The 23,956-nt window shown below is 38.3% G+C and overlaps 1 protein-coding gene and 1 long non-coding RNA gene across 3 annotated transcripts in view; both read right to left on the bottom strand.

Annotated features, from left to right (window-relative positions):
• LOC6584385 (microtubule-associated protein futsch) overlaps positions 1–15,095 on the bottom strand; it is a 62,766-nt gene extending 47,671 nt beyond the window's left edge. For both annotated transcript variants that reach the window (XM_044011421.1, XM_044011422.1), the window contains exon 1: positions 14,518–15,095. In XM_044011421.1, coding sequence (XP_043867356.1) covers positions 14,518–15,016 — 499 coding nt within the window. In that variant the 5' untranslated portion in view covers positions 15,017–15,095. The remainder of the gene's footprint in view (positions 1–14,517) is intronic.
• Positions 15,096–16,259: 1,164 nt separating this feature from the next.
• LOC122757858 lies at positions 16,260–23,067 on the bottom strand. The gene is made up of 2 exons (XR_006358019.1): positions 22,042–23,067; positions 16,260–16,290 (listed from the first exon to the last, which is right to left on the bottom strand). It is a non-coding gene; the product is annotated as an uncharacterized LOC122757858 (long non-coding RNA).
• Positions 23,068–23,956: the final 889 nt, after the last annotated feature.

Genomic DNA, 23,956 nt, shown 5'->3' with positions numbered 1-23,956 from the left:
GGTGATCAGCCCGAGTATATATACAAAATTTGAGATCTCTGGCATCAATAGTGTCCAAAAAATAGCAGAATTTGAAAAATCACTATATCTTCAGGTCCGATTTGGCACGCCCCTAATGGGTGTAGACTTATAATTTTATTTTTAGACTTTATAGAATCATAACATTAGCTGACATGCAAAATTTTAGCATTCTAGGTTTACAACTTTAGGAGATACAGTTTTATCCGATTTGCCACGCCCCCAATGGGCGGAGATATATCCGCCATAGCTTGTGATCTTGGGTTGTCGACGCGGACCTACATACCAAATTTCAGCTTTCTAGCTCTTTAACTAACATGATTTCTGGTATATCGGAAAATGCATTTTCCGATTTGCCACGCCCCTAGTAGGCGGATCGGAAAAATTTTAACACTTTATAAATCGGAGATATACACGAGTATGTGCTCCAAATTTCAAGTCTCTAGCTTCAATAGCGCCGAAATAGATTGCGTTCATACGGACAGACGGACAGACGGACGGACGGACAGACGGACAGACGGACAGACGGACGGACAGCAAGACGGACATTGCACAAAACCAATATACTGATTCACTTTCGTGAATGAGTATAATTATAATCTTAATTGAAACAAATAATAAAGAAAATATTAGTAATAATCATAAAATATACGGAAAAACTTCCCAAACTGGAAGCGATTAACGTTAAAAACTTACTAATACTTTGTAGCTTTTCGAATAAAAAGGAAATTTCCATAGGCCTTCAAGCCCAATGCAATAATCGATAGCCTAGCATAACAAGAAAGCCAATCATTTACCACAAATAAATTTATCCAATCACCACGATGAATAAATATAAATAACTTAACTATATAAATATTAGTTTTACTTAATTTTCCTTAGCAGATGTTAAGTAACTTGCCTTCCTGTCTTAATTATTACTAATCAACAATGAAATAATGAACATGTTTATCTAGCTGTAGCTCAAATAGCTCTAGACTCTATTATTGGCAAAGCTCGCTGTTCGACTAATGATTTAACGTATTCATGCTATAGCCGGTTGAGAATGACAAGCTTAAAGCTCTTCCTGAGTTATACAAGAACTGCACACCAAATTTATAAAATATTTAAAATCCGTTGCATATATTTTTACATAAAACTGAAATGAAACAGTCAAGTTTTTCCTTTGATAATCATTTTCATTTATCTAAACAGATGTTTTTTTGTAAATCAAAAGCTCATGTTTTTTTTTAATATCTATGACTATTTAATATTTATATATATTATATTTTAAGCCGAATATGCGCTCAATTATGCATGTTGAAAACTCTGAAAGCAAAATCAACGTCTAGTTCCACTGGCCTCGTATCTATAGACGATATCTATAGACCTCAGAGACATTATAAACAAGCAGCGTGATTGCATAACTCTGTACTTATGGCTCGTTTTTGTTGTAATTTGAGCAGATTTTGTTTGGTAGCTGGCTGGCTGTCTGTCTGGCTGTCTGTCTGGCTTTCTGTCTTTCTGTCTTTCGTTTTCATGGCTATGGTCAGCAGCGAGCTCAGTACATTGATTGCTGGCAGCTCGTGGGCGCCGGTGCCGCTGTTTGGCCATGTGTCGCATTTTGGCAGTGGCCCAAAAATAGAAGCCAGATACATAAAAGCCAGCAAATGGAAATCACTTGCTGATTATGCCAGCGGCTTTTAATTTTGCAAATGCGCCTCGCAACGAACAGAGGCAGCGAATCAAGGCGGCCATCCGTTGGCTCTCTAATCAAATCAAATGCTTCCAGCAGCTGCTGCTGCTCCTGCCTCCCGCCTCCTGGGTGTTGCACAGGCGGCAGGTGCCATAAAGCTGCACATAAAATTACGCAAAAATGTGTAATAAAAACATTGCAATTCGTGCCGCGCCACCAAATGTGGCAAAATGTATAGCACGAAGAACACATATTATGCAAAAGCATATTTATGGCCATTGAAGGATATTCAAATTGATTTGCTGCCTACGTGGCCAGTTTCCTGCCAGTCACCTGCCACCCACCTTAACCAACAGTTGACAGTTGGTTACTCGCTCTCGCTCTCTCTCTCTCTCTCTCTCTTAGTCTCTCTCTTTTGTTTTTATATTTCTATATATATTTTTTTTGCTGTGTAGCTTTGACAGGCGAGTGACAGGCGACAAACCGACGGTAAAAGTGACAGCCACTGAAATTTATGAATGCTGCGTCAGCTGCCAATTAATTATGTGCAGCAACAAAATTGTTAATAGAAGACAAAACAGCAACAACAACAACAACAACAATAACAGTAGCTGCAAGCAGATTGATAAGGAAACAAAGAAAACGAATGGGAAATGCCAATCGAGTGAGCTTTGTTGACTCAAATAATCGAAGTGTGACATGAATTATTGGTCCGACGAGCAGCTGTGCTACAGCTACAGCTCCTCCTCTTCCAGCTGGCAAATAAATACAGGAGAGCTAGTAAAGGAGGAGGAAGTAAAAAAAAAAAAGCTAAAATGTTCAGTTCGAGCACCGCACGATTGCATAATGTTCGTTCGCTGTCTAATTAAATAAATTAAAAATCAATATTTAGCGAATTGAAGAACAGCAATGGATGGGCGATATTTTATATTTCAATTTCTATAGTAAAATATCTATATATAACATATTATATTAATAAATTTATATATCATCTGTAAGAAAATATCTTTCTGAGAATTTAAGGATTTTCACTCGAGTTAGCTAAATTTACATTTAAAGTTTGGTTTATTCATCTGTTTGAATTATGTTTTTAAGACTCTACATTTAAATAGCATAGATTCAACACTTCATAAAAAATATAATAAAATACAAATTATACGAAAAATTCTTCATATAGATAAATCGTTGGAGAAGCTCAAATTGAACTCTGCAGAAACTTAACTGGTTAAGCTTTGAAAGAAATAGCTTTCCCGACTTGATACGCTCCCAAGAGCAATATATCATCATATCCATATACATATGTCATTTATATATTTTAGACACATTATTAAAATAATTCAGCTGTAATTTTTGAGTTTAGATATAGTATTACTCTATGAGCCACGCCCCATATTGGCAAACTCTTCAAGTAGAATTCTCTAACGAATATAGCTCCAAATTGCAAGCCTCCAGTTTCAACAGCGAAAAGAGAAATCTATAGTACAACAGATAGTTCCAAAAATTAATATACTCCTCTCTTATACCTCATCAAATTTTTATTATTATTTCTCCTCTCTCAAGTTTACCCCAAGTTATCTTTACTTGATTTCCATATTTGAAACTTCAGCCGAATTTCATAGCACGGCGCTCATAAGAGAGCATGTGTGAACAAAACTTGGCACACATACCGAATACTGGGGTGAGTGGGGGTGCTGTGCGTTCGTCGAGGCGTTCAAATTGGGTTGGCACTGATTGCAAATTGTTGAAAATTAATTTCCAATTGATTTTGTTATTTTTTGTTTTCGTTTCATGTCAGCTCAAAGTCGGAAAGCCGCAGCTGACTAATTTTTATAGAAATTTGGAGCGAGAGAGCGCCTGAGCGTATGCAATGGATTTTGACAAGCACAGGGACAAATGGACTGAGACATTGTTTCAATGAATATACCAAATTAATTTTGAAAGCCAGAAAACTTTTGTTTTTTGTATATGCTATAAGACTAAGAAGAAAGGTTCCAAGAACTGAGAAATACCTAGATATATCTGGGTACATCCAGGCATTTACGTATATTCATCCCAATACTTCAGACCTCATCAGTTTCAAGAGCTCTTAGAAATCAAACAATTAAAGGAAATACAGACAGAGAGCGAGAGTGAGAGAGAGAGAGAGAGAGAGAGAGTGAGGAGGAGAGTTCTTCACGGTTCTTATGCAAATAGCCGACGGAACAACGGCAAACCAAATGAGAATCAATCAAAAAGTCAAACAAAAGTCGACTGCGATTTGCTGCTGTGGCAAATTCATTTCGAGGAAATTTGTCAGCTTAAGGAGCTGCAAGTTTGGCACTTCCGCTCGACCGACTTACGGCCAAACACACAAAAGAAAAAGTACAAAATTAAAAATGCAAAGAAAAAGTCCAAATTTGCATATTCAAGTGGGGCACGGGGCACAAGGCGCAACATGAGGCGTGGCATTGTATTTGCTGCCAGGCAAACGAACTCTGAGATTAGCTATTAATTTTCATTAGGGCTCAACAAACTAATACATATATATATATATATATATATATATATATAAATATATACACTTCATATAAGAAATGCTGTAACAGCAAAAAGTGGCTTAGCCGAATTGAATGCGGGCTCATAAAAAAAAAGGTTTTAGCTTGCAGAAAAAAATAGCTCGATTATTTTTCTTAATGTTAATCAAAAAAGAGACTTAGATGCATGTATATATGTATGTCTGTTTGTATGTCTGCCTCTGGCTTAAGTGTTGGCCTGGGCTATAACTAGAGCTTGAGCTGGGGTCCGTGTGGCACGTGTGGCAATAGCATTAGTCGGAAGCGTATCTCACTTGAAGGGCCACCGGATGAGCATTATTTTCATTCGAAAGTTCTGCTGAGCACGTGGGCGTGGCTGACAGCCGCAACTTGTATCGTTTTACACGTAGTATTTGCACACAAAATGGCTGCCAAGCGTGCTATAAGCCAGCTCTACCTCTACCACGCTCCCATTCGCTGTCTCTCAATCCCATATCTCCATGTCCGTTTAAATATGTAAACGCGATAAACTTCATGAGTACGAGCCAAGAATTTCTTATAGATTCGAATTGGGCTTTAACTATTTTTATGGCTTTTCAAAACTTGAGCTGAAAGAGTTTTCATAAAATTGCCAAAGTGCTAAGCAGACTATTCAGCTCTTATAGCCATCATTCTCTCTCCCTTCCTCTCTCTCTCTCTCTCTCTCTCTCTCTCTCTCTCTCTGTCTCGCAGGTGTTTGCCATAAAATGCTCATTCGAAATGGACTTACAAAGTAGAAATAGTTGCGCGAATAAAAATCAATCAATTATTGCATGAACAAGTCGTGTCAGCTTGTGCCAATGCTTATTGGAATTTTAGTGCCGTTTTAGTCTTATTGGAATCATGTTTAGTGTCTGTTTTCCCTCGTGTTAGTTAAATGGCATGAGATAACTGGAGGATAACATACAAGTAAGTGTAAGTGCAGCACTATCCCAATTAGATTTGACTAGCGATGGAAAACTTTATTAAAACTCCAATAAGATTAGACACCAAAAGTTATTGCAACTGTCATTTTTTTGTGCCTGCTCCAGTTGATCTAAAGCCACTTCCAGATGGATTTGCTACATAGTTTTTTGGATTTCGTTAAGTCGTGCATAGCTCGTGTTTTTCTCATGCTGAGCTCGTGTCAACTCACACCAATTCTTCTTATTGGAATTTTCAGATGTTGAGAAAGTCGTGTTCATCTCGTGCTTAGCTCGTGTCAGCCAGGCTCTATTCGTATCGAAAGTTGCTTGCTGTTTTTCGTTAGTTCGTGCTCAGCTCGTGCTTGATTCGTGCTAGTCTCGTGTTTAGCTTGTTTGCTCGTGTTGGCCTTGGGCTCAGCTCATGTCATTTCTTTTTAGAATTGCTTCTGCGCCTTCTGTTCTTAGGCAAGTCTAATTTTGGTCCAGTTAAACTCAATTTAAGCTTGAGTTTTGCTCGTGTCACGTTTCATTGGACCGTTCAGTCTCTTTTTTAGTCGCATTTAGTTCGTGCTTAGCTCCTATTAATCTCGTGCTTAGCTCGTTTGCAGCTTGTGCTTTGCTCGCATTGAGTTTGTCTTAGCTCTTGTCGCTTTTCACTGGAACTCCAGCTACCTCCTGCTCAAAGCTTGACAGACCATATCACATCGTGTCGGATTTATAAGGTAGTTTTCTGATTTTTATTAGCTTGTGTTTAGCAGCTGCCTGGCTTATATCAGCTCAAGTCACTTCTCATTGAAACTGTAAAAAAGTATTCTGTCTTTAGTTAAGTCGTGCTTAGCTAGTTTTAGTTCATACTTAATTGGTGTATCATGTCGTATTGAAATCTTGTTACCTCGTGAGAGATAGAGTTCCCTCTAGCTTATATATCGTATTCATTGCATGATTGCATGATTGATTCCATGCTCTTGCCCTTATAGTAAAAAAATGGCATGTAGCTAAAATTCCTATGGTTAGTTAATTCGTGTCCCTTGTATCTGCTCAATTCTGTATGATTTCATGCCAAAGGTACGTTTGGGCTTATGTCGAGCTCACACGTTCAACAAATTAGAAAGTTCTATTTATAGTAAATATATATTGCTCCTTTTGGAATGTTCCTGGCTTGAAGTGAACAGAGTCATGCTCAGTCGTCCGGCGTTCGTGCTGACTGATTCTAAGCCCATTTAAGTCGGGCTGTCACACAAAAGGCGCACAAATTTAATTTAGTTATTTTTGGGAAATTTTCGTGCGTGCTCGCTCCAACTACAACTCTCCAGGCAATTTGCTCTCAAGTTAAAGTTGCTTGATTCGCATTCGCTGAGCATATGTCTTGGATTGGTTTGATTTGTTGACTTTCGCTTACAAGTGGCCGCAGATTGCGCCGGACTCTGGCTGGCTGCGTAAAGCTCGGCGGTTACATATCAATTTGCGGCCGAGTTGGACCAACTTTTGTGCTGGCAATTAGAGGGGCCATCAACAAGAAGTTAGCAACTAATTAATGAAACCCCACGCACACACACACACACACACACACACCCATACACACCCATGGACCAAATGTGAAGGACAATGCCCTAAGGTGTTTCCGTGTTTCAAGTTTGAACAAAAGTTGGGCCAAGCAGCTGCCAGGTACGCCAAGCCCTTGGCTCGAAAGACGTTAACAGGCTGCAGGCCAAGCCAGGCCCAGAAACGTGCTACCAATTTGAATTATAATCGCATCATGCATTTGCATTCCGCAGCTGATGCCAATCAAATGAAATGCCGCTCGCTCTCCCCTCCCCCTGCCCCTTGTTCCCCATCGCCTGTCCCCATCGTCAGCATAATTTAAGTAATTGCAAATTAAACTGCTGACTTAATGGCGGCCAAAACGCAAAGTTGTAGCCAAAGCTCGCAGCTGCAAACGAATGAAAACTAATTAAAGTGCTTTCAAACGAGGGCGTGGGAGCAGGAGAGAGAGAGAGAGGGAGCTTGAGAGGGGCAGAAAGGGTGCGAGAGAGGGAGAGTCGTTTGGAGTTGGGCTGACTTTTGCATGTAACATGAGACGCGGCCATAGCAAAACTGACCAAACGACAGCGTCATACGATCTGCGTGTGTGTGTGTGTGTGTGTAGGCATGGGCGTGGCACACACTTGATATGTCCAAGGTGCGTATATTTGTGTATATTTATAGCCAAGCTGGCCTCAAAATGCACTTCAAAGCAATTAATTTGCAATAAAAGCACTTTCAGTGCGCCCACCATATGCGTGTAGGTGTGTGTGTGTGCTGATTGATGACGCCACCCACACACACACGCCTTTGCCATAACTGACACATTGCTCATACGCCCTGAGGCACAGCTCGCAACTCTGTCAAGATGAAGAGCAGCTTCAGCTCAGATGAAGTTAGTTAATTAGTTATTTAATAATTATTATATAAATATAGATTCGACTTCATTAGAAGTGCATGTTCAAGACATTTAACATTATATATTTCTGATACATTTGATATTTTTAGCTTTCTTTAATATGAAATATAAATAGTGATAGAATAGAAATATTGGACTATAAACAATGTGAAAATATTACGTATCCGCCCGTTTTCCATGAATGAATGGTTTGATTATTCCTAGTGTGATATCTTTCAATTTTCACTATACTTACTATTTTATAAATTTATGTTTATTTATAAACTTTTTAATTCATGCTTTGAGCACTTATTATTATAATTATAATTATTTTTTCATTTTTCAATCCAAAAAAGTAAATTTTTTGCTTTGGGTATATTAGACTAGTAGAGAAAATAAATTAAAAAAAAAAAAAAATCAAATATATAATGCTCATACAAAATTTCAAATCTCCAGCTCTACATTAAGAATTTATGCCTGGGTAGTCATAGGACACTTCCATAGTCTATACAATGTAGTAAATTAATTTGAGCCACGAGTCTAGTTATGTAATTCCAACTTGAACTCAACTCAATACAAATTATGAATAGAATTTATTATGTATTTGCAAATTAAATAGCTCTCAGCTGCCCACAGCTAACCGCTGTCAATCAAACTGAACTGCATCTGATATCTGTATATATATTTGTATATATATAATATACATATAATATAATATATGTATGTGAAAATGTGTGGTGTTTATTTAAAATCTTTTTAGCTAGTTTTGGGTTTTGGGAGCTGTTCACTTGTCCGAGCCTGTCAAAGCTGCAATTATCCTGGCTGTCATTGGCTCAAGGGTCGAGTGCCGCTGCAAGTGTCCAAAAGCCGTACTCGATTAGCCATGTTGAACTATTTGGCTTTTATACTCAGTCTATATCTACTTCTACATTCTGCTCTTTGCCTCTTCTCTTCTCTCCTCTCTCTCTCCCTGTCTTTTTTTTTTAGTTTGCTGTGCATTGTTGAGCGAGTTGTTTGCACTGGCTCTAAGCAAACAGTCGAGTTGCCGCTGCTGCAGCTGGCTTTCGGTTGTGGTTTACTTTAAAGCCCAGTTGTCCAGCTCCAGCTCCGGCTCCGGCTCCGGCTCGAGGTCCAGTCACGTAGCCGACCCGTTCACAAAGCCAGCGACAGCAATGGTTGCTTCAAGTGTGTTTATGTGTGTGTGTGCGGGTGTGTGTGTGTCATCAAGTGCAGCCAGCTGTCATATCTTATACACATTGTCACGCAATTGATGGGCCACAAAGCAACACCCAACACCCAATGGCAGAGTTGCCGATGCTAAAAATAGCCGTAACATTGAAGCGAGCCACGCACTTTGTGCTCTCTCTTTCTATCTACCTCTATCTCTATCTATCTTCTGCCTCTCCCTCTCTCTCCCTCTCTCTCTCTCTCTGTGTGTGTCTATGGCACTTTTGTCGCATCGATTTTCGCCTTAACACATTTTCGTAATACTTAAACAGGGCGTCACACCCCATAGACCCCATTGCATCCATTGTAGACCCCCGTAGCACCATAGCCGAGCCACTCACAGCCCCAACGCTGAACAGTTGACATTATAATAATGTTATGTGACTCTGACATATCCGTGCCAAAGTATCCCTCGTCTCGTCTCGCACTCTTTCCGCACCGTTTCTGTCATTTCGATTCCCTTTTCTAATTTGATTCCATTCGCTGACCTTGAACGCTGCTCTTTATATTGATTTCTTTTTTAAGTTAATTAAAAAGCGCAGGTTGCGAGCTGAAGCTCAGCCATTAAACCAAATGAGCCAAGCAAAATGCCACCACCTGTGCCACGCCCTCACCCTCTCATCCTCTTATCCTATGTAATGCGACGCCTTAAATTGGGCTTATGGAAAACAAGAAAACGGTAAAATAAAAAAATAAAAAAACAAATGCAAAAAAATAAAAAACTGGGGACGCTGCAATTGAGCAGCAGTAATTGTCATAATTAAGTGCACCCGCCGAGTGGTGGTGCGCTTGGTGGTGCGCTCGGTGGTTGCCTCTCAAGTGGTTGTCTCTCATAAATGTCAGCGATACGGCAGACCACAGACCCGTAGACCCACAGACCTGCAGACCCGCAGACCCCCAGCCACATCCGGCAAATAGGTGCAAAGCAGAGCTGCACAGCAAAAGCTCTGTGAAACATAATACCTGCATGACACTTGCTTTCTCTGGCTCTACAACCGGGTATATTGAATTGAACACTCATGAATACAGCAAACGTAATAATGGCCTAAAGCTAATACTCAATTGAGTAGGCTTGTTATACTTCATGTATAACTGACCTAAGATCTAAATTTTGCTTAATATCTTATCTTATTTTACCCAAAAACAGAACAGATAATTAGATAAAAATTTAATGAGCTTTCAGTAGCTGCAATTGCATCAAAGCCTGCCATGATCTTCCATTGGAATTTGGAGAATCATAATGAATAGACAAAAAAAAAAATAATAATGAAAAAAAAAAAAACTAATTAAAATTTAAAAATATATAAATAAAAGAAAAATTAAATAAAATAGAATAAAATAAGAATATAAAATTAGATAAAATAAAAATATAGTAAAAAATAAAAAAAATAAAAATAAAAAAAAAATAAACTAAAAGACAAAAAAAAAAATAATAATAATAAAGTCAAAATAAAATAAAATCAAAAAGTCAATTGGACATAAAATCATTATCTTAATAATTTTATTGAATTGAGCTCAGACAATGTAGGCTATTCTTGTCTATATCTTCACATGCTTTCAATGCCACATTTATATATTCTAATTGAGTCATAGAATTAGAGGCAGGCACCCTCAAAAGTTACTCAACAGAGTCTTGACTCAGGAACTATCAAATATTCTCTTCAACTTTAGCTATGAGATTTGCACTCTTAAGATCTCTGTCTTTCTCTGAGACAGAGACTCAAAAAATCGGTTAAATTTATTTCTGTTTAATGGGTCAAATTAAATTTTTAGTTTAATTTATTTCTGTTTAATGAGTCAAATTAATTAAATATTTAATTAATTAATTGTCCAAAAGCTGCCCTGCTTACTGTAAATATCTAATCACATATAGAAGAAAACTAATAATATGAAATATACTTATTTCAATACTTTCATTCAAGTTAGAGAGGTATTTGGATAAAAACCTATATCTGCATAGGTATGTTATAATTATTTCAGTCTAACAATCAACCTAATCCAATTATCGGCTTTAACTTTTGTTCATTCTTTTCATCTGATTAAGCAAATCCTGAGCCCAGCCAAACCGCAGCACGCACCGAAAAAGCATTATTTTTCTGCAAAATACATAACCTAAATGGCTTGGGCCCAACGTTCGCATTTATTTGTTCTGTATATGTATCTTTATACGTATACATATATGCACATATCCAACCCACCGTTGATTCTTGGTGGCGGCGCTCTTTAGGCCCGTTTTTTCCCATTAGCCTTTTTCCCCATTACATTTGCATTTCTGTTTGCTCAACCTGTGCCCCACGCAACGCTGTTCGACCGTGTCACAAAATCAATTAAAAAACTGCCTCCACGCGCAGTGGCACTACCCCCACGCCCACCCTGCACAGCCCCGCCCACTCCCATCTCTTGTCGCTATTTGCACTGGACAAACATTACAAAATTTTTGTTCACCTCTTTTCGAAAACTAACACACAAAACAAAAATGGACAAAACGGTGTCCCGAGATGTGTCCAGTGAGCCACCCAACCCCACCCAGCTAACCCAGCAGCTAAACCACCGCCACCCACTTAGAGTAGCCAACGACTAATTTCTCGTTGTCGACGTTCAACTTTCGTAATTTCCGGCGCTTTTTGGGCGCATCAGACGGCGTCGCTTGTTGAGCAATTATGCCACTTGCCACAGTAGCTGCCTGTGGCTCAGCCAGTGCCACGGTGCCACGGTGCCACGCCCAAACAAGTCACCCAACCAGCCCAACCGCCCAGACCCAGCTGCCGCACACAGCCAATGTCAATGTCTGCGCTCATCTGTTGGGCTTTGGGCTTTGTCACAGTCTCTGGTTGTCTGCATAAATCAAATATTTGCTAATAACCCGACAAGCACACATACACACACACACACATATAGGCACACACGCACACACACATAGTCATTTCCGGCTGCATTTGTTGATCTTTGCACTTTTCTTGTTGTGATTGCAATGTTGATTGCATTACATGAAAATAATTAATACAAAAGCATTTGCAGCTCTTCTCACTCTCTCTCTCTCTCTCACACACACACACACACACTCTGTGTGCTTTTGCTCATTTCCCTTTTATATTTCTTGTAATTTTTAATTAAATTGCAACGATTGCTGCTGCATACTCCGAGGCGCAATTCACTTAAATCGAATTACCAGCGACATTTAAATTGAGTTCTGCGGCGCGACACGAGGCGGCCAGCCACGCCCACTTGCCAGCTTGCTTATCTGCCAATTGTGCTGCGAGACAATGCGATTAACTTGCGCCCAGCAGCGCAGAAATTCCCATTCACAGCTCGTATAACACTCCAACCACATGCTAGTCACGCCCCCCCTCCCCTGACATGGGCGTGATAGGTCATTGTCGTAGTATTTAATATGAGCATCAATTTTAGTGTTTCGCTGTGAACTAATCACGTGTTAATTTTCATTTTAATACAATTGCATCAGCTAATTGATATGATTAGAGATTAGAGAGCAATGCACTGCAGAGAGTTCACGGATAAATCCATTACATTTACATATAGATAATCATATTTTATTATTAAAATAAATAGCCCAAATTTGAGTTAGTTAAACTCCTCTAATTCAAGCTCTTGAACTGATGCAACAGCTAATTCTATTTAGTGACTCAAACTTCAAACAATTTGCCAAGAGCTGTAGAGGGCAGAAGAGGAAGAAGTAGATGAAGACGAGGTGGAAATGGAAGAAATAGCAGCTTATTTTATAGTCTCCTTTGTAACTGAACGCGAAGCATCTCAGAAACAGAAGCTGGCAATTAAAATCTTTTTGATGATTCTATTTTAAGCTTTTCAGCTTAATTTTCGATTTGAGAAACAAAATACACTTTGTATAAAATTTTGTATATAGCTATACAGAATTATAATTTATATTAGAGATATATTTATTTTTTGCATGAGGAAAATGCCTTCAATGGGTATATTTTATTAAGAGGCACCCAATTAGAGATCCAGTTATTCTATGCTACGTGTCCAATTTGAAGCTCGTTTATTCGATTCTTTGAACCCAATTGAATTTGAATTTGATAATAAACACTTATTTTCTTGGATAGCTTTCAAGCTGTGTCAAGGTAGCGTATTCTAGTACGGCACTTCCCAACTAGAAGAGATTTGTTTTAAGCTGCTGTTTCCAACAATTTTGGCACCTTTGACATGAGCTGACTTCAGGTATTACTTCAAACAAAGTGACAATAGATAAAGCTAATATTTGAATTAAATTTAAAATATTTAAAAATAATAGTTTTATATATTTTAAAATTATTCAAACTTAATTTATGATTTAAATAATTTTTAAATATATTTCAAAATATTATAAAAACAAGCACGAAAGGTTTAGTCGAAACTGCTTCCATTTCAATAATTCTTTGCTTATCAATAACAAAAAAGCGGGATTAGTTATCGAATTTTGGAAACCAGCTCGATCTGCGCGTGGAATGTATTGACTTACCAAACAAAAATTCATATCTCTAGCTGTCATATCTACTGGGATCGCTCAATACGGACAGACAGACGGATTGGGCTAAATAGACTCAGGTCGTCGGATCAATAATATCTATAATAATATATATATACTTTATGGGATCTACCACACCTCCTTCTGCTTAATATATACATTTAATAATATTAACCAAACCAATATACCACGATTTCACATTTTCAATGAGTTCAGGGTATTAAAACTAAAGTTACTTTATCAGTTATTCTAGCTGCATTTGGAGAGTCAAGTGCAATTTAAATTGTCTATTTTTGTGACTCAGCCTCTGCTTACTAAAATTCTATATACTATAATATAACATTAAATCTTATAAATAGCAAAACATATCTAATATTTAATAGAGATCTCAGCAACAACAAAAAGCAAATTATCTGAACTTAGAATTCACTCGGGCGGTTCTGTAGAGTGCGAAGTGTATTAAAAAAATGTTTTTAATATTTTCTTGTACCGCATTTGAGTGGCAATCAGTGGCACGCCCCACCAGCGCCCCGCCACGCCCACTTTGCATCGACAGCACTCAAGATAATTATGTGCAAGGCGGAAAACTGTGTCAGTCGTCGACGGCAAGTGAAAATGAGCAAGAAAACGGCTGGCTTAGAATCAGCGGTAAATGAAAAATGAATAATAAATAAAACTAAGTAAGAATGAGAAAAAAAAGCAGCAAGAAGAAAGAGAAGGCGCAAAGTAAAAACTAAAGCTAAGCCACGGCCTGCCCATTGACTATGAAAACTGATCAGTGGCTTCTCCAGCCGAGCAGTCGTCGCTGCGGCATGGGGCATGGGGCATGTAGCATGGAGCAGGGGAGCAGGGGAGCGGGTGCAGGGGCTGGGGCAGACACAGTGGGCAGCTAATTAGACGGCGTGTCGGCAGCCAGCAAAGTGTGAAAATGGGCAACTCACAGTGGGTGGAGTGGCCGGCATTGGATTCGAATTGGATTGCAATTGGTATTTGAACATGGATTGGATTGAATTGGATTGGATTGAATTGGCTTGGATTGGAATGGAATGGACTGGCACGCGACGCCATTTGCTCAGCCGTAACGCCAGCCACTCGACTGGCTGACTCATTTGCATATGCAAACTTTCTATGCGAGCAATGCGAATAATTTATGCTGATGAGCTCGACGTGGAGCAGTATCATCAGCATCAAGTCGATGGCTTCGATGTAGTTTCGAATGGGGTGTTGGCACTTACCCTTGAGCAAATGCTGCAAGATGTTGTCCTTGTGCTCCTCGGAGTGCGGCTCGCCCATCACAATCAGCAAATAGCAGCCGGTTAGCGGGCTGGGCGGCCCAACGATGCCGCCGGCCAGACTCGAGGCGCCACCGCCATCCGAGCAGGCGGTGTCCAACGGCGGACGACCGCCAATTTCCGACGGCGGCAATGAGCTGGCGCCCGCATCAGTGGCCGCATCGTCGACTGCCTCGCCAGCAGCAGCGCTGGGACCAGCTGCTGCTCCGCCATCCGCATCCCCGTCCACATGGCTGGGCGTTGGCAGCTTGACCGTCGACACCTGGGCCTGGCCGGGCTCCTGGGGCGGATCGTTGCCTCCAGTGCCGTTGCCATTCCCATGGCCATTGCCATTGCCATTCCCATTGCCGTTGCCATTGCCGTTGCCATTGCCGTTGCCGTTGCCGCTGCCCTGGCCAGTCCCGTTGGCTTGGGCTGGGTCTTCCGGAGCGGTTGCTGCCATTGCGGCGGCTGCTGCGTTAGTTGTTGTTGTTGTAGTATTAGTTGTAGTTGTTGTTGCTGTCGCTTTTGGCCGATCTCCCATCACAGTTGTTGCTGTTGCTCTCACAGACTCACGGGCACACAAAAAAAATTCCTAGACGTACACTTGAAAAAAAAATCGTATCGCTTAGCGCTTGCCGAGTTTTTAAAACTCTGCCGTACTTGTTGTCTCTCACTCTCTCTCTCTCTCTCTCTCTCTCCCCCTCTCTTTCTGTCGCTCTCTTTCTTTCTGTAACACACACACACACTCACACTCAGAATACGTGCGTGTTTTTAACTGTCTCTGTCTCTCTCTGTCTTGCGCGGCGTTACGGGCACGTCAAATTTCTTGGAAATTTTGCTGTCCGGTAAAACGGCCGATGCTCAGTCTTGACTGCTTTGCCAAATGGGCGGGCGGCTAACGAGGGCGTGGCAGCGTTTGCTGCTTCACTTCACACGCTGCTTGTTGGTTGTTGTTTTGTTTGTTGTTGTACTTTTTGTTTGCTGGCCGTGACTTGGGCGCTTTTTTTAATGAGTTCTTCACTTGATTTTGGTTTTGTTATTATTTATTTATATTTTTTTCTCTCTCTTGTCTCTGCAAATTTTTGCTTAATTGGAATTTAGTTTGTGTGGGTGTGTAATTTTTTTTTTTTTAATATTTGAAATTAAATATTTGTATTTTACGTTATTTAGTTTAGTTTTTTCTTTTTTATTTATTGTGCACACGTTGAAGCTGTGTTTAATTTTTTTTTTTCTTTAAATTAAATTACGTAGATTTCGTTTTTATTTTGACTTTTTGGGAATTTTCGTAAATTATTTTTTTTTTTTAGTTTGGAGTAAATTTGCGGCAATTGGCGTGTTGATTTTTTATTTTTGGTTTTTTTTTTTTTTATCTTCAATTAAATATAATTTTTTCTTTTTTTACTGTAGATTTGGACTAGCTTTTACTTGTAGCAATGCTCTTTTAGTATTTTTTTAATAATTAATTTAATAATTGTTCATTTGTGTTTTTCTTTTTATGTGTTTATGTAAGTGTGTGTGTGTGTGTATGTGAATGTTTTTAACATGCAAATTTTCGTTTTTTGTTTTTATTTTTTCTTCTTGTATTTATTTTTGCTTGAGTTGCGTCTAGATATTCGTATATATACTTTTTTTTTACTTTTTGAATGTCTTTCTTTTGTTTGTTTTTCTCTTTGGTAATCTTTTTTTTTCTTAATTTAGCTTTCTTCGTTTGCTGTTGAATATATATTTTTCAATCTGCAAGAAGTATGAAAAATTGAAAGTTACTTAAAATATGAACAAACAGAAATATTTGTAATTTATATATTAATATTAAAACAAAAATTAAGAATAGATTATCAATAACTTTTATATACTTATATAAATTAATATAATTATATTGAAATATAAAAAAAAATATATATATATATTTTATACATAAAATTTATATATAGATATAAAGTTTCATACTTTACATTTTTTTTAAATAAATTTAGCTTAAAAATAAAATACAAATAAATGAAAGGAACTTTTAGAGCAATTCCTATAACATTTTCTTGGGGAATTTTTTATATAATATTTAATGTTTAATGTATATAATATATCATAAATCACACAAATTCTCGAAATTCATAAATCAAATATACAAATGATAATAGGACGACATTGAAAACCCAACACGATCGAAAAAAAAGAAGTTCTTTGCTGAATACTGAACTAGCTTGAATGTCTAAGCAAATCTATTCCTTCTAGTTGAATTTGCAGCTCGTTACTTCGTCTTCTCTCTGAGAGCAGAAGTAAAGCACGAACGATTGCCGCTGATTTCGCTTTCGAAGTGATAATATTCCGCTAATTTGCGAGATAGAATGTAGTGCATTATGTGGAGAGTGGAGGTTGGAGATTGGAGAGTGAAGAGTGCTCTAACATGCGAGCTCGTCCACATTCATAATGCACTCAAATAGAAATGCGTCTCCTGCTTTAACACTTGCTGCATAGAAAGTTCTATTCGAAATAGTGCACAAAAACAGAAGTATGTACATTCTAAATTCTTCCTCTTTTTTTAATAGTTACAGCTGGTTTATAACTTGGCCATTCTGCTGTCATTCTCAAATATGACTTTCATTTAATTGCAATCAACTCGAGTGGCTAAGCAGCACAACATTTTTGTAGCTCTTCAACGTGCTTGCATTGTTGTTGTTGTTGTTGTTGTTGTTGGCTTTGTCAGCACTCGCCAACAGCCGTTGCACTTATGACAGCCCAGAGAGCTGGACATGCATATACATCCATGCATATATATATACATATGTATATATGTATATATATATGTATATTGCTGGGCCGATCTGTGGCCCAGACATCGGCTAACCAGGCAAGGAGCTATAAAAAGCCATAGACAGGCTCCGCATATAAATGCATTGAACTTTGGCCGTGTTGTTGCACATATGCAACACCAACAACAACATCAACAACACACACGCTCGCACATACCCCCAAAAAGATGTCGTCATCGTGCCATGGTAACGACAACAACGACAACAACAACAACAACAACAGCAGCAACGACAACGACGTCATCAGGCGCTGGCGTTGCCTGACTGAATGTGAAAACTATAAAAAGCAGCGACAGCAACAACAACAACAGCAACAGTCATAATAAAAAGAGAAGACAGCAACAAAACAACAAGAGCAGCAACAACAACAACAACAACTAGCTGAACAACTCCTTTTGTTGGAATCCTGCTGCTGTTGTTGTTGCTGTTGCTGCTGTTGTTGTTGCTGTTGTTGTTGCCTCCTTGCGACTTGGACTTGGTCGCGTGCCTGGTCTACGTGCCCAATGCGCCTTCTCCCCTGCCACAGGCGTTGCGCTCCGCTGACGCTGCCTTTCAATTTGTTGCTGTTGCTGTTGTTGTTTCTGTTGCTGCTGCTGGTGTTGCTGGTGTTGCTAGTGTCTCCATTGGCATTGCTTCGTGCCGTGTTGGTGGCGGCGTCGACCGATGATTCACCCAGCCAGTCGCCGGCAAATGCAGCCACATTTATTGTATCTCCCCACATACAGCTCCACACACACACACACACATTCACACACACACACATTCACACACACACACACACACACATACTCATACACATTCACACTTATGAGGTATATGCCCAAGTTGTCAGTTGTGAGTGCTGGGAAAACGCATTGCCATATTTTGTATTTTACATTTAGCATTTCACATTTCCCATTTCGCATAGGGCTATAGCTCTTTGAGGGGTCTTGCTCTTGGTCTTGGCCACGCCTTGAATTTGATTAATGAGTTTTTGCTATTTTTGGTCACATTTCAGCGGCATCTGCCACCAAAATCTGCAGTTGCTAAAGTCAAGTGCAGCCGTGCTCGCACTAAGGAAGCATTTTCCGCTTTCCATGGAAAATTTCTATCAATTTTTGTTCTCTCGTTTTCTAATCAAGATTCTACATTAAATGATATTGCCTTACATGAGAGCACTTTGAAGATATCTAAATATATTTACTTTGATTTAAATGAATTTATTATTCTTTTAGCTTAAATTAAGCAGTTTTATTTTGTATTATATTATCTTTGAACTCTAAGGAAATTTGAATAGCTTGCAGCTCTGGCTTGTAGTGAAACAAAACATCTAACGCCATGAATGGACGCTCTTTGCCGTGCTAATTTCAACTTTTCTCTAACAAAAACGAAAAGTGTCCCAAAGTGCGAATCTCCAACAAGTTTTAGTTTGCAACTTTTTTTTTTTATTTTTAGTTTGCCAGCTTTGGAATTCTTTTGGGTCTTTTTACAATTTTACCTTTAATCTGAGTAACTTTGTTGCTTTTAGAAGAGGAAGGAAAAGGTGAAGGAAGTGAAGAATGTAAGTAAGTTTCTCTTTCTCTCACTCACTCTCTGAGCTTTAAACTTGAGCTTGTACTGATAAAATGTTGTACTAGATTTAATTAACAATTACTAGAAAATTTGATTGTGCTTAAAAGATCTTTAGGCTAATGCTGTTATACAGTAAAGCCTGACTATGGCAGACACTCAGTAGAGCAAAACGCATTGATCATTGATTATCTACTTTCAATTTATATTTCTCCTTCTTCTTCTTTTTCGTATATCCTAATATTGAGATATAAGTTTGCGTTAAGGAATAAAAATTCAACAAATAATTATTTTTTTTTAATTATACTTTTCAATCATTTCTGCTTAGTTTTTGATTTGGTCAATGATTCATTTTTTATGTAGCTATCTAGCTTGAGTTGATCCTCAAAATAAATTTAAATATTACATAATATATGATACTATATAATATTTCAGCTGGTAGCCCCTAAGTTCCACAGCATAAAGCTAAGTCTGGCTAACTGTCTGCACTCATATTGAATCCATTTAAAAAAATTTTTTCAAGCAAACTTGATCAATTTTAGTAATTTAGCTCAAAACTTGACTTGATCGCACAGAGAGTTTCAGATATGATGCGGTACAGATATTTGTCAGTTTCACAGCTTAAAGCCAAGCTTGAGCTCGATATTTCGCTCTCATATTAAATCAATTTTCATATATGTATATTTTCGGCTTTCAATCGAGTCACGCAATGCTGCAGCTCAGTTTTCAATCAAGAATTGATTGGCTCGATGATTAGCCAAATAAGTGCAACAATCACAAGAGAACAGCAAAAAAAAAAAAAAATAAAGAAAAAGAAATACACAAAAAAAAAAAAACAGTTTAGTCACTTGCAACGTTCAAGAACTTTCATGCAACTGGGGCACTGAAAAGAAGTTGCAACCGAAGCCGCTATAAAACGGAACTGCACTGAGCTACACAACTGCAAAGGAAGTTGTAGAATCAATAGGTCACACACACACACACATACACAGCCATACACACTCTCTCACGCACACACACACACACACACACTGAGAAAGCAGCCAGCACGTGTTGTAGTTGCTAGCCACAGAGAACTGTGGCAATTTGTTATATGATATCACCGCAAGGAAGCCACAAGAAAACCTCCAACCAGGCCGCAACTGCGAAGTTGCACCAAAAGCAACTTGAGGCACGCACACACACACACACACTTACACACTTACTCACACATGCATACACTAAACAAAAATTTGTCACTTTAATTTCAGTAATCAATTGCAGGTCGAAAAAAAATTCTTAAAAAAATATTGAAGTTTTTTGTTAAACTTCTGCGAATTCGAACTGAAATTACTTTGTAGCTGCTATTGCTGCTGCTGCTGCTGCGGCTGCTGCTGTTGCTGCTGCTGGTTGCTATTGCTGTTATTGCGACTTCTTCTTTAGCTGCTGCTACAATTTGTGTACGTTTGTATACTTCTTTTCTTTTTTTCTTTTTTTTTTGTTTCGTTTGCTGCAAACGTTTTGAAAGCTCGACGACGACTGATTCTTTGGCCGGAACAACTCGCACAACGAAGCGGCGTCGGCGTTTGGGCAGCGAAACAAGCGGTGACTGCGACTGCGGCTGCGGCTGCGGCTGCGACGCGAAGCAGCGGCGTCTGCTCGTCGCCGATTTTGGGGCTGCACGGCAACTTCAGCGTTTGTTGTTGTTGTTGCTGTTGCTGTGACTGTGGCTTATTTGCCGTTATTGGAACTATTCCAGCCTGCGTCTGCGTGCGGCGCTGCCAAAGCTTTTATAACTGTTGTTTGTCGCTGTTGCTGCCGTTGCTGCTGCTGCCACTGCCGCTGTCGTTGTTGCTGTTGCTGTTGTTGTTGCTGTTGTTGTTGTCAGCTCAGCTGGGCCGAGGAGGGCTCGTCCTCGTCCTTGCGATTCGTGCTGCCGGCTAAACGAGCCTCACTCGTCGCTTCCAATTCGTTTCGATTCGTATCTGGCTCGTTTCCCAGTCGTTTCCCAGTCGTTTCATTTCGTTCTGTTTCGTTTGCTCTCGTCTCGTTACTGGCGCCATGGCCCGCCCGCCCAACCGTTCCGCGCCGGCTAACATTTTGCCAGTCATTCTCGTCGGCGCCGCCGTCGTCGATTTTGTCGATATGCCGCCTTGGCATTTTGGAGTTGGCGCATTAAGTACTCGACTCCTCGCTGAATAGAGTAGGCAAGATTCCCCCTACAGACCAACTGCCTCCACCCTGCTCTCTGCTCTCGCTTCCCTTCTCGCACTTTAACCCATGCAAATAGCGTATACGAGCAACTCTATTGCCTACTTTAAATCTAGTTAAAGTTTTGGAGTTTTCTTCCATCAGACTCAACATGATGCGATTTAGCAAATAAAACAAAAATTTTAGTTAAAATAAAAAATTTTTGAATTGAGAATTTTTTTTTGACTACCAATCAAGATATTATAGTAAGATTCAATGATGGATACTATAGTAAAATCTATGAAAAAAGTCGACGTATTAAATCTTTAGCTTTTACAGCATTTGTGATCATTGAGCTTAAATAGACGATAGGGAGAGGTATGGGAATATCATATATCGTATATCGTATGTCACATAGTGTATCTCGTATATTCTACATTGTATATCGTATCTCGTATAGTCTCTTTATCGTATATCGTGTACCGTATATTGTATATCGTATATATCGTAAGTCGTACGATATGTATGCTGATTTTATGTGCTTTGGTCTTCAAACCCAAACAGTTAAAACTAGCTTAAGATAGACTGTTGGACCATTAGACCATAAAAAGCTCATCAAAATATATTACTGATTAATAACACAGACATTTTGTTATCTTATCGACGGCTAATAATCAATTAAAACAATATTTATTTGTATATTTGTATATATCTATATATATTTTCTATATTCATATAAAAATTCTCCATGTCAACACAATATTTTTTTTTTTTTATTTGAAACTTAAAAAAAAATCACAAAATATTTTTAAAAAGCGCCAAGCACACATATTTTTATTACTCTAATATACATATATATAAATTATGCATATATCTATGCTATTATAAAGATTGTATATAATTAACATATATTATTCTATTTAGAGATTCACGCAGTTTATATATGTATGTATATATTTACGTGCTTTGTTTTAGAAGTGCGACGGACTATGAATTGTTACTCATATAATGCACAAGACACTCGGATAACAACTGAGACGCTGACCACGAATTGCCGGACAGTACGGCGGATATACATAGCAGCAGCAGCAGTCGACGACGATATCTCGTTAACGACGCCGCGTCCTCGTGTCAGAGCCAAAAACAAAAACAAAAAAACAAGAAAAACAAAAACAAAAACAAAAAAAATATACGTGGAAGAAAAATGCCGCTAAACGCCGACCGACTGGAAGTCGATGTGCATGATATTCGATTGGGCAACGCTAATGAAATTACGCAACTTCCAGTCGCAGCAAATGCCAAAGTTGAATGGCAGTCCAGGCACTGGGCTAGACCAAGGATCAGTCTACATTATAGAGTAGCAAACTATCCAAATAGAACTAATGATTAATTTCAATGACTAAACTCAAATCAAGTCGATACGACGCAGCATTAAAACTGTGACTGTGAAAATGACTGGAAGGCGAGCCATCTGATTCAGCAGCACACACACACACACACCCATACATACCAATACAGCTGCAAACAGCTGCCAGCAAAGTAAATATTGATTTTACCGTTGCTTTGGCGCTTGCCGGCTGTTCTTACTCAGCAGGCGACGCGCTCTCTTCGCACACAAACAGCTGGGCCGCGCTCTCTGCTCTCTGCTGTAGGCTCTGACTCGGTCTAGCTGTGTGTGCGTGTGCATGTGTGTGTTCCTCGCTCAGCTGTGCGCCCAATCAACCGTTGAGTTTTGAATTGAACGTGTCCAACAGCTTGCCGCTGTCAAGAGCGATTTGTCTTGGAATGCAAATAGCAAATAGCAAATATGCAAAATGCATCATAAATATCAATCTCTCTCTGTCTGTCTCTGTCTCTCTCTTCCCACAGTTCAACTAACTTTCTATTTGACAGACTTCAATATTGATCTATGATCTGTGAAATCTATTTATTCTATTTATAATAATCAATCAATATTTTGAAGAATTTATAGAAAAACAAAAAAAAATGAAACGATACAGCTTAACAACAAAAATAAAATAATAAATATTTTTATTTAAAATTTTATTAAAATTTTAATTTATATTAACTTTGTATATTTATAAATATTAAATTTATTACTCGTTTTTTACTAACCTTTGAAATGTGATTTTTTTTAATCAAAAAAAATTTTTTTATATTATATAATTATTTATTTAACTTCACTTTGCACTATGGATGGAGCAACTTTAATTTATTTGTTCAGTTCAGCATTTATAATGATTAATTTTAATAATAATTAATTTGCATACTAATTTAAATTTGTAATATATTTATTTGTTTATTGTTAAAGCTTCTCTCAAAATTATTTTGGCGTGTACACTTTTTTTTTTTTTTTTTTTTGCTTTTAAGCCTAGCACAAAATGGACTTATATATTTTTCTTTAATTCGACAAACTTAATAGGCGTATTTTTTACTTTTTACTTTTTGTTTTTAGCTGTAAATTTATTTTTTTTATTGTTATTTTATTTTTTCTTTATTTATTTATTTTTTTTTTTTTAATATATTGCGTAAGCGAATGCAGTTTAGCAAAAAGCGCTGATATAAATTAATTGTAGTATTTAAATGGGATATAGTTTGGCCAGTTTTTTTTTTTTTTTAATTTAATGCAAGTTGCTTAAATTTGAAAAACAGTTATATGAATAATTGGGGCTATGATTTATCGATATTTGTTAGTAACTTTTAATCAGAATTCAATTTTGTTTTGCGATTTTCTGTGGACTTTTAGGCGCGGATCAATTGAGTTAACTAATCGTTGCTCTCAGCGTAATTATTTCTGTTGCTACTGTTGTTGTGGTTGTTGTTCTTGTTGTTGTTGTTGTTGTTGCTGTTGTTCCAGTTGCTGTTGTTAAACTTCT

The sequence above is a fragment of the Drosophila mojavensis genome, unplaced genomic scaffold, assembly GCF_018153725.1.
Source record: "Drosophila mojavensis isolate 15081-1352.22 unplaced genomic scaffold, ASM1815372v1 contig_136, whole genome shotgun sequence".
NCBI lineage: Eukaryota > Metazoa > Arthropoda > Insecta > Diptera > Drosophilidae > Drosophila > Drosophila mojavensis.
Note: the sequence above shows the minus strand (reverse complement) of the source record. Positions and strands in the feature narration are given on the sequence as shown.